We start from the raw sequence: 12,186 nt of genomic DNA on the forward strand, positions 1-12,186 counted from the left end.
GCTGTAGCAGACTAGAAGAGCAATTTCACAGTGTTGGCTCTTTCAGATAAATTTAACAAATCAACCAAATAAAATTAGAACTAATAAACACATTTGTGAAAACGGTTCTGAGCTAGAAAAGTACAGCTTCACTGCAGTATTAGTACTTAAAAACAAATGTAGGAACTGAAAATAGGTGAGGAGGACAAATTAAGTGTAGACATCTGTCTGGTAGTAACAACTGCAGTCTCACCCCTTTTTCCACTTCTGAACTATATTTAATACCTGAGCACAGGTCTCACAAATCTAAAATTAAATATAACAGTATTTCAAATATATCTCCCTCTCTGGTTGAAAAATCAGGCAATAATAAAACCAAAAGACTTCAGTGAAGATTCCAGAAAATGACAGCTTTGTTTCAACCTTAGAAGATAAAGCAGTCACAGCACTGAAGATGGTGAAATATAACTTAATTCACAGGCTTTGCAGAACAGCACTGAAATAAAGCAACAAAAAATCACAGGAAGCATCTAAAAATTCACTGTCTGTCTCAAGTATTTTCGTTCCTTTTAATCCATTAACTACTACAAAAGTACCTAACTTTTACTGAAGCAAGTTATTCATGTCTGTAAGGACAACCAGCACAGTGTGCGTTCCACTTAATACAGCTATTACTGCTTAACTCCAGAGGTGTTTCTCAGACCACCAGCTGCCCAAGACAGCACATTTATCTCCAAAGACTCAGTCTCAACTTACTGATACATAAAACGTCTTGGTTGTATTTTGCACTGACTTACCACTTACATAATTAGACAAAGGCACCTACTATTTTATCCTACCCTCAATGACCTTGTGTCCACACTGCAACTGAAAGAACTAACACAAGCAAGGAGAACGTGACCAATCCCAGCACACGGCCAGGTCTACAGTAACTTCTGTAGTTTTTGTATTTTAAAGCTTCTGCCTAAGTGTTCTCCAAATCTTCTGCTCAAAGCTTCACCTTCCAAGCTCTAGGAGACATTCACAAATAAAAATTCCACAAAACCCAAACCTCTTCAGCTCTGTTCAGTGGTTACCAGCCAACCGCATCATCTCTACTGTAGATAGAAAACTTTTTGAAAAAAGAATTTTTTAAAAAGAAATGGCTACTTCGCTGAAGAGGTAACACTAAAATGCAGCACTTTAACAAAATACTGAAATACTTAGTAAGAAACAGCATGAACATAAGACAGGGTCCTGTCAGACAAATCTGTGAGCGTATCCAGTCTTTGTATAGAGAATGTGCACATAGCATACGTGTATCTACATATCCATGTATATCGATCTAGGCACCCACACACAAGTGCAGGTATGTGTAGATTATATATATTATATATATAAAGCTAACTTTCAGTCCTCAGAAAACAAAAGCTATCCCCATATAACAGCCAAATTCCTACATAACTCAATTTCGACATCTCATCTGGTGTGAACTGCACTCATTCCTAGTGTAAACCCCAGCGCGCTCTGCAATGATATACTGTAATGTCACATCGCAATCTGGATTTACTATAAAGGGCTGCTGACGAGTTTCAGAGCAGTAAACATTGCTGCGAGGTGTATTTCACACTGAGCTGGTTTTTATGAAGAACACTTCACCGCCCAGCCACAGCACCCAGATGATGAATGGTGAAAGATGCATGACAAGCTTCATCATTGTTTGTAAATCTTAACTGTTCCTGCTCACTAACTCTGCAGGCAATTTTCAAAGACAGCGGCCAACAGAAGGACAGCACAGCTTTCCTGAAGGTTATTCAACTTGTACTTGGCCTGAGCTATGCCTGTGAGGAACACTGGAAATAAACTCGTTTGCTACACTGAATCATAGAATTAAAAACGTCTGATGAGCAGGCACACTGATGGTTGCCAAATTAAGAAAGCCCGTTAAATAGCCTTGGTATCTGTCCCTACCCTGCCCCACAGGATTACATGCATCAAGTGCAGGGAACATACATCAGTATTATTTACACATGCAATATAAATATGTATATTTATAAACAGGCAGAATTAATTATGCGCTGTCTGGTCCTCCTCCCACATGACAATTCCCTGCTATCCTGTGCAGTTACACACAGCACTGCAACATCCCCCAGCAAATTTGCCCACCGCTTGTAGGAAAACTAATTCTCCTCTGTCAGAAGTGACAGGGGAAAGGAAAAGACAGAAAACTACTCATAGCATGCCAGCATGGCAATGGGAACAGATGCAACCCTTCTTTGTTCCCCTGAGATCATTCAGGGATCAGCACCATGGATTGCAACAGCCGCTCGCCAAGAGTCACAGTTCAGCTCCCTGCAAGAGGAAAGGCCAGTCTACACTACAGAGCCTTAGTAACTCCTTTTCCCTTTTCCTTTAGAGCTCAGTAACAAACACTTCTTCTGCTAGAGTGTCTCACAATCTGCACAGGGATACTTTATAAGCAGAAGAAGCTGCAGAAGAACTAGCTCAGATGGAGACTCTCACCCGAGCTGCAAAACAGCCATCAACTGCAAGGTGGTCTAGAGAGGTTCTCCGAGACTGAAAAATTATAGCTAAATATGGAGTTCTCTCTTCTCTTAACCAAACAAGTTAAAAGGATGTGACTGCACATTAAAGCAAAACAAAGAGGTGAGCGGTATCACTGTTACAATTATAAATCATGCCTAGATAATCACTACTGTCCTGAAAAGGTGTCTTCATTTGTTCTATCACTTTATGGAAAAGCCTGATAGTTGATTTCTACCAATTTCTGTCGCTGTGGGAAAAATTCTGTATCAAGAGATAATAAATTTAGAGCATCAAAGCCATACCAGCTCTAAAAGAGAGCAGCTCAACTGACAGTGTTGATTTGTTGATTTTTTTCAATGAAGGACCCAACATCCTTTAAAGCATAAAGAAAAATCCCACACAGTCTCATCAGCTATAGTAACATCCACCATCTGACATAAAGAGCAGCTCATATATGCACAAAGTTAAGTCCAAGAGCGCAGTGGGTATAAGCCACTCATCTCTCAACATATGGCTCTAAAATGCTTGTAACTGCAGAAGGCACTGAGAAACCTTCCTCTGCTAAGAGAATGTGAAGCAGAAGAGGGAAGGTGTCCAAGGAAAGCTAACAGAGCCATTATGTATTCCAGGATAGCACCTGGCAGGTGCACAGAGAGAGGCTGACATGCTGTGCAGGATCCAGTGCTACCAGGGTGGCACCTCTCTCCCACTCCTGGCTCTCTGCTGCCCGCTCAGCAAGGCTTTCCCTACTGGGATTGATGGGACACTGTAAACTTCTTTTCATAGAAGGAAACTGAAGAAGTAGAGATTTTGGCAGTACACATAAATGTATTGATTTGCATCTGGCACCTGCCTGGGCCAAGTGTACCACCCATTTAAGTTTCTTCAGAATAGACAGACTTTGTTCAAACCCTTGTTTTACCAACTCAAAGCCTGAAACTCATAACAAGATGCAGGCTTCAATTTCAAAAACACTGCATCCTTTGATCCACACAACATAATAAGCAATGGACAAATAAATCCAATGAAGAAAAACTCAGTTTCTCTGACAACTATGCATGCACATGTGGTTTTGCAGGTGTGGGGGGACAGGGTACCACTGGCAACTGCTGAGGGTTCAAGCTGTCCCATTCTCTCTTGCTAGGATGATGAAAAAATGAAGGCATTCCCACATAGTTTCCACGAGAGCTTAAAATTCCTGCTAGGGGATGCTAAAGCCTCAGTCCAGAAATACCTATGTTCCCACAAAAACAGGTGAAAAGCCTTAAAACATAGTTTTTTCCTACTACTCTTGGAGGCAGGACCAGTGGCTGCTCCCAGATCAAACAGTAAGGGTTTGTCAGTCAGCCTGACAAAAATCAGAAAAAGTCACGAAATAAGCCTATAATTCTGCAGCCATCCAATGCAAAGCTGCTCTGTGTACTTTTGAGTGAGCATAATATAAATGTTGCATTTAGAGAAGAAACTACTAAAATGAGCCTTTTAATCAGGACTGAATTAAAGAAGAATGCAAAAAAATGCTCATATTACTTTATTTCTAGGAGTTCCCATCAGACATTATAAACTTATTTTAATATTGCTCAAATCTTCACTAATACAACTTCATTTATAACACAGACCAGTAATTTATAAAAAGACCTCCACACACAGAAAAATGAGATGTCTTACATTATCAAATATATTTTGACAGCTGCTGTTACAATTACTGAAATTATCAAGTATGATTAATACCATCATGAATCAGGGTTAGCAACCTCATTAGTTTAAAAGATAAAAAAAGGCCATGCTCAACAACTGTCTGTTCGGCTACACCCAAAATTCCAGTTTTTAATGAAAATGACATGTTAAAAAGTCATCTGCCAAAAGAGATTTATAAAACATTGCAATGTGCATGCAACATAATTAAGGCATGCAGAAATACAATAGAAAATCTGCTCACTGTCACTGTAATCAGTGCCAAAGGGAAGCTGCAAGCAGCATAGCCACTGAGGACTGTAAGAAGCAGAAATAAGAATGCACAAAAAAATAAACAGCTGCCCCAAGTTCAAGTGACTAACTTGAACAAACTGTTGAAGATCTACAGGCTTAGATCCTTACCCCTTTTCTCTTCTTTGGTGTTATCTCAAAATCTATTGCTAAGAGTTTGATGTAAAATGATAGTGGAAACTAGAGTCTTGAGTTTTCAGCAAACACTGCTTGCTTCTTCATCATTAAGGACAGATATTCTTGAGTAGAGGTCACTTTTTAAGCAAAAGATGCACAGATAGACACACATACATAACAAACAAGCTAAATACTGATGAATTTCTGGGTGCAAAATTTTATCCTCCCCATACACTCTGCTGCTGAAACCGTTCCAAACTCAAGATGATTTCTGGTGATGCTCTCCGAAGAAGTGCACAGAAAAGGAGTAGAAGTATGTCTCACACCTGACAACACTGGGACTGCCTGGGACTGAAAGAGCTACTCCTTAACTTACAGAGAATGCAGCTAGCTGACTGACAGAAGATAATTTGGGCTATTTGCTATAGATGTCTCCCACTTCCTAAGCACTTTATTGGTACAGCTTTGTCAGTGCATCTTCCCAGCTGGCTGCAAATTAAGAGCAGAGAGAGGTAACGCTTTTTGCTGTTCTTTGGGGTAATTTCTCAGCCATATCAAACCAGCCTGCTTTGTTTGCAGTTCCATCTTTGTAACTTCAATTCTTGCAGAAAGCAGCTCACATTCAGGGAAATGGTCTCAGTGACCTTTTGCTTACCAGGACTTCTTGACCTCCCTGAACCTACAGCCAGGTGCCACCTGTGGCGGTGAAGCGTTACTTGTTTGTCATGGCATTCACTTCTAGGACATATATTCATGCAAAATTAAGATATATAGGAAGCTGCAAAAAGTTTTGGTACACAAAAACCCAGCTGGGAAGAAAACATCCAATCTTTGTATCTCTCAAACATGCTTCTGGGGCACATAGCATTCCTTACATTCCAGCAATGCTATTGACAAAGTGAAACTTTTTATCTTAACCAGGGAGACTGCTTCCAACATGCCCTTTCTTGCAGAACTACTGGAAGAGGCTCTTTACAGAGCTGCTCCAGTTTGGCCCAGCTTCTCCCATGGCTCAGTACTGTTGTTGATACAGCATCCAAGCACAGAAGGAAGGCTGAGTCTCTAAATGCAGATTCCGGAAATGTCTGTGTGAGTTTCATTTCCACAACCGTAAAACTGGGCATACCTGCTATCTGAATTCTAGAAAGGACTGTGAGAAGATGTTTTAGTGCTGGAAGTAGTTATGCTGACACAGAAAACCTGTTACTAGAAATGTTCTTCTTCAGAAAATTATGTTTGCTTATTTACACAAAACTGCTGATGTTTTTTTTGCATCAAAATAGTATTTTCTTACATGCCTTTAGGAAAACTTTCAGACTCCTGCTTAATGTTTAAGATGCAAACACAGCACTGCTCCAGGACTTCATTCCTTGTACTTCCAACACTCACAACACTTAGGACATGAAAATAAAAAATTCAAAACTGTCCAGCAGCTGGAACATAATTTTAAATGCAAGACTTTTTTTCACCATAGATAATTACATCATAATTATGGTGTAATTATCTCAACATTTCACACAATGATGACATAGAGGAGGTTTCATTCCATGCCAACTTTAAGACCAGGTAACTGCTTTAAAATCTGAAGTGTCTGCAGATACAGGGATGTTTATCCTTTGCATCTTTCTATTTGAATGTTAAATTTTTCTGCCACTTTCCCAAACCTGGTAAACACTTTCATACAGATAAGTAAATGCTGCATCTTCATGCAGTGCAAACAGGACCAAGAGTGAGGCACATGCCTTGCATGTGCTTTCTTGCTTTCTCAAACCAAGGTTTTGCACAGTTATTTAATAGATGCTAGAGAGGCTTACTGAAAATGAGTGGAAGGAGTTAGACTATTCTGGGTAGTGTGCCAAACCTAAAAAGCCTTATTAAAAAAACAAACAACCCCCCCCCCCAAAAAAACCCCAACCAAAACAAACAAACAAAAAGCATGCAGCTGTCCTACAGGAATTAATGGGAACAAAGTATTTGAGTTTTGGAGATTAAATATCTTGTTGTGTCCCACTCTCACTTCCCCACTTCTCAACTTGTCTTCCAAAACTATGCTTTTCCATGTACATGCACAAGATTTGACAACCTTCTAATATGTATTTTCCTCCCACTCCTGTTGTAGAAAAAAAGAAGGAAGTATTTTGCAGTACTAAGTATGAAAACCCCCCTTCCACCTAGAAATTACTGCCTAAAACCTAAAACTTGTTGACCTAAGGAAGCCCTCTAAAACCATCCTTTTGCTGTTTGTCACTGGTTTATCAACTTCTCCCCTTTTTTCCCAGTTTCTGTTGAAATGGCAGCAGCTGTGCTTAGCTGGAAGCAAAACATGTTACTTGGAAACACTTCAGACTGCAAGGAGATTGACTTGATGGTATTTTGACACTCAGAAAACATCAGCCCATTACTATATGCAAGACATGGTAACATGCCATGATGGTCCTGTACAAGTGCTAGAAGCTTCCAGAGATCTTCACTTCATTGAAAGAAAGAAAGCATAGCTAGTTCATTTCTTATCCCTTTTACTGTAACTGGTCTAAGCAGGCAGTTAACTTACCAGAACAAAATTAGTTTGTGGTCTCATCAAATGCCACGACAACACTTGAACTGTCAAAGCCTCTATAATACTGACGGTGCAGCTAAAGTGCAGGTAACAGACTGAATATGTGTGTGTAGTAAGACCACTGCAGATTTGTGCCTGGGAATTAACAACCATTTTTGCTAATGATGCACACTTTGGATGTTTTGAAAATGTGGCTAAATCCTCAGTTTTTTATTTTGACCTGAAGCTCTTCTAAGCACACTGTCACCTTTCTGCAAAATTTCTGGCTTCACATAAGTCTTCACAGTGGTCTCAAAAATACAGTCACAGGTTTGCTGCAAGAGTTTAGGTGAAATTTTACAGTCTACATTATATAACAAATTAAATTAGATGATCCTAATGTTCCCTTCTGGATCTAAAATCCATCAATACATTTTTTTAAAAAGAAAAGAAGACTCTGAGCATGATTACCACTTCAAACATATAAAAGAAATAAATGAAGTATGATTTGCTTTTTTAAAAAAGCACTAGAGTTGTTTTCAGCAAGTAGCAATCACTAACCCTGCAGAACCATGTCATTTGGGCTTCATAACAAAGGAGTCAGGACAGAAAGCTCAGCCTAATGATCAACAGAGAAATACTTAAGAACGTATCTTTTGTAGGAGACAGCAACTGCAACAAGTGCAGGTCAATACTTTGGGGAAATGACCCATCCTCTGTAATACACACAATCCACCCAACACTCATACAGGTGACAATAAAGAGGCAACAAACCTCTAACCCTCTCAGGTCTGTGAAAAGCACCAGAAGAAAAATGTCATGGAAGAGTAAATAATATATTTCCTAAGGATATTCTTTTGTCTGTAGACAGAAGAAGTAAAAACATCTCCTCCAAGAACATGCCTAAGAAAAAAGAAGATGCTTCTAAGAAGCCTGTTGGCTATGATCCTGCTCATGGGTTCAAATTTCTTCCAAAAACATTGGTGCCTCTTTCACCCACTAGCTCCCTGCTATGGAAAAACACTTCTTCAGAGTCTGGAAAATGCTGTTTGATCTCAGTAAATTACATCTCACTGCTTGTCGGTTTCTGATTGATGGTGTAACTTAGGGAACAATATCTGTGTGTGGAATAGTGTCTGGAGAAGCAGTCAGGGATTATTGAAAATACAGTATTTATGCAGTTTAAAAATCAGTGGAACATTACGTATAATTTTTTTCTAGAGTGATGAAAAATTACTGAAGTGCATTTGGGAACAAAGGGTATAAGGTCTTTTGTCTATTTTTAAAAACACTTGGCTGGTAAGACCTCTTAGTGAGTTAGTAGTGATGGATGCAAGAAAAAGTGTCAACCGCAGTTGAGCATAAAACCAACTGCTTCTCCAACCAATGGGCAGAAAGGAAGACGTCACTGTTCACTGGTGGTTAGAAAAGAGGGAATAAAATAAAATTGAAAAAAAGAGAAGGAAAATGAACCAAGGATCACTGATTTCTCTAAGCCATTTAAAACTACTGGAGAAGGAAGAAAAGTCTAAGGTTTCATCACACCATATGTTGTTTCTTCATCTATCTAACATGCCACAGTTAGTTGGAAGACTTTGAGAAACAGCCACTATGAAAGAACAGCCGCCTCCTCAACAGAAATTATTCTGGAGTTAGTGAATACAAGGGCTCAGTGCTGATTTACACAAGCCACAAGTATGACTTTATGCACACTTCACCTTCCAAAACATCACTTGGATCCCTAAGGTCCTGTCATGACACAGCCACATGACACAACTGAAAGGACTTCAACCACAGAAAGACCATGACTGAGTACAATTATGGAACCTACACAACATACATCCTTCCAACACACAGAAAGAGAAGACTAATTTCAATGTAGAGGGAAAGAGAAGGAAATGAGGATGGATGCTGTTATCAGTGCTGTAACTCAGTGAAATAAAAAAACTGAACAAAAAAAAAACTTGGCAGGTGTAAAGTGAATGAAAAAAAATACTTCCCACAGAGCATATAAAATGAAACTGACAAGTTCACTGATTGGTACAGAGAAACAAAATGTGTGAAAAGCTTATTGTCCTAGCTCAGGACACCTTTGAATGATGGAGAGTGTCAAGATTTTGTTCTCTGTTTCTCTTATTTCTCCAGCATCAGTTACTGACCTGATTCAGTGATGGAGAGGCAGCTCAGTGGAGTTGGATTACTCCAGCAGAGCCATGTTAACACCTGTGTTAGCACTGTCTGCTGTGGGAGTAAGGGAACAAGGAAGTGCAAGAAACACTGTCAAAACCACAGGGTAAATTCACCAGCGCTGGAAGTTACTGCGGATTACAGTAATCCTTAGGAGAGCCTGAAACACAATATGGAAAGAAAGATTTTTCTGCAGTAGTTTTAAATTAAGTAAGATGGTATGATGAGTTTGAAAAAAAGCCAGAAGCAAGTCTACAAGGGGCGTCATTATATGGTTGGGATGCAGTAGTTCCCACATGTGGTTCAGAAAGGATGGCAAAGGCTCAATAGGAGGCCAGTGAAAAAAATGACAGCATTTCTGAGAAGAAAAGTAATTCTGAGGTTGGAGCACAAATTGTTATTTACTTCTGTGAGGGAGCCAGGTAGTAAGCACCAAAGACAGCACCTCAAGTACTGTACAATTTTAAGAGACATACCTAAATGCAGAAGGTACAACTAATTTGACTCCTGAATCATGAGGCTTCTAAAGTGCAAGACTACGTGACTGTACACCATCACTACAAGCCTTCCAGAAACCAGCCACTACCTTTAAAACAGCTGCTTGATGATGCTTAGCTTCCTTGCCAGCAGCAACCCATGCCTGCTGGTGTAGGTCCAAGGCAAGGTGGTGACATGTGCCCAGTGGGTGCACTTACCTCTGGCTTTTGACTCTGAGGAGGAGGGGATGTCCTCAGAGGTCAGGATTTGGGGGAGGCACATGGGAGCGCCAACCCCCTGTCCCAGGTAGGAAGCAGGTGGGTAGTAGGAACACATGCGGTACTGGGAGCTGACGGCGTGGTGTCTCTCCATGCCCTTCACCTGTCAGGAGAGAAAAATGCAACAGCAGCCTGTGAAAGCAAAGCCCCAGTGCCATGGGGGCACCCTGCTATCCCTCGCCCCCACCCCTCCATGGCTTTGAAGGAGGTCACAGTGGGTGCATGGGAAGTAACATTCTGACATGCTAGCCTTGGGTTCTTGATTTGGTGGCTTCACAGTCTGCCCACACTGACCAGTTACAGGAGGTGTGGTGTGAGATGTGACCCAGCAGCAGCAGCAGCAGCAGCACATCTATGGCTGTTTTACCTCACTGCAGATAGAGATGCATCTGGCACACAATCAAGTACCCTTCACTGCAAGCAGCTTCCTGCCAGGTCCCCAGATTATGGCACATTCAAGTGTATACACCTGGCCAGTTTCAGAGGTGAAGTGTCCCTCCAGCTTCTACATGTCCCCAAAGACTAACCCATCTCAGACTGCTGGTAACTGCTCTGCCAGGGACCTACTGTGTGGCTAAGGAGGACAGTCCTATGGACCAACTCTCACAGGATCTGCTCTATGGCGTTGAGCAGTGACACACCCAAACACAAGTACACCGTTTTTCTTAGAATACCGTAAGATGGGAAAAATATTTTCTTGAAAAAAAGCAAGTTGTGTTTAGACTAGACAAGAAGCTGGTTGTGAAGCCACAACTGGACACCAGCCAGCAGATCTGCCATGTCAGCTCAGCATCCATCAGATATCCCTTTTCCCTTCCACAGATTGCAGCAAAGTGGCAACACTCAGAAATCAAAGTTTTTTCTACTCCAGTGCACTGATACCATCCAAACTGATCTCCTCAGAGGAGTGGAAATGCTTTCTTAAATTTGTGTTTTAGGAAAGAACTAACAACTTCCTATTATTTGTTACAAAGCCCTACAATGCAACATGGCCTCCATTCTCCAAAAATGCAGCCAAAACAAGATTAACATTCTCAACAGGAAAGATAAGACTAGTTGGTTTCTCTAAGTATGCTGGGAAGTGAATGACTGAAAGACGGAAAGCTTCTAAGGCAGAGACAAACTGTCAGAGTTTTGTACCGGTTATGATAGTAGCAGTGCCAACAATAATGCACATCCAGCTATGCCATTACACAGTGTCTGCAAGCAGACATGCCAGGCAGCCTTTTCAGCTAGGTCCCACCTCAGGTCTGCCGGGTCCACTGTGCCCTGCCCCTCAGCCTTTCCCAGGCTGCAAAGCTCAGAGCCAGGGAGCAGGGGAGGCTGGGCATGCACCTGCTGTCCCAGACGGCTGCCCCATGCCAGCATACCTACAGGGTCTGCTCCTGGCAGTAGGAGCCACACCACCTCTCAGAACCACTCCACAATGCAGTCACACCTTGTTTTCCAAGGAGAATTCCCTGTAAGAATTCCATATTCATTTTCATGTGCCTAGCTGCAAATAATGTGGCCCAAGCCACATAAAATCCTGTTGGTTCTCTCTGAGGAATGTTTTCAGTGAGATTAGGTGCACAGAGAGAGAATGGTGGCTGTTTACAGGAAGCAAGTGCACTTCTGTCTGATTTCTGACAGCAGCATCCTTGCATATACTTGCACATGTACTGAGGGACTTGCTTTTAGCCTGTGAAAAGTTAAAAGTTTTTCTCCTATAAATTAAAGCAATACTTAAAATTTTTGTTTTTCTACTTTCACATGCAGAAAAAGCTCAACACGCACTGAAGTTTCATCCAGAGTAAATAGTAAATTGCTCTTCAAAAACTTAATGAGTCATCCTGAGGAAGTCTGAACTCAACCACTGACATTGCTTCTTCTCTTCTGACAAAGGGCACTCTCCTTTTTGGAAACAAGAATCCCTCAACAAAACATCGCCCAAAGGCTCAGTCTAAAGGGCATTTTGAATCTGCACAGCTGCAAAGCTCAACAGCTCTGGAAGTACCAGGGGAAAAAAAAGTTAGCCAGTTGTTGCCTGTGTGTTGCGTGTAGTTTTCCTTCCCTTGGTGGGGCAGGGCAGCATCCCCAGACCTCACATCTCCACCTCTC

The 12,186-nt window shown here is 41.2% G+C and overlaps 1 protein-coding gene across 1 annotated transcript in view; it reads right to left on the bottom strand.

Annotated features, from left to right (window-relative positions):
* DMRT1 (doublesex and mab-3 related transcription factor 1) overlaps positions 1-12,186 on the bottom strand; it is a 58,247-nt gene that overhangs the window by 14,992 nt on the left and 31,069 nt on the right. The window contains exon 4 of the mRNA XM_066569477.1: positions 10,027-10,189. Within this exon, the coding sequence (XP_066425574.1) occupies positions 10,027-10,189 (163 nt within the window). The remainder of the gene's footprint in view (positions 1-10,026; positions 10,190-12,186) is intronic.

This window comes from Molothrus aeneus, chromosome Z (genome assembly GCF_037042795.1).
Source record: "Molothrus aeneus isolate 106 chromosome Z, BPBGC_Maene_1.0, whole genome shotgun sequence".
In the NCBI taxonomy this organism is placed as follows: domain Eukaryota; kingdom Metazoa; phylum Chordata; class Aves; order Passeriformes; family Icteridae; genus Molothrus; species Molothrus aeneus.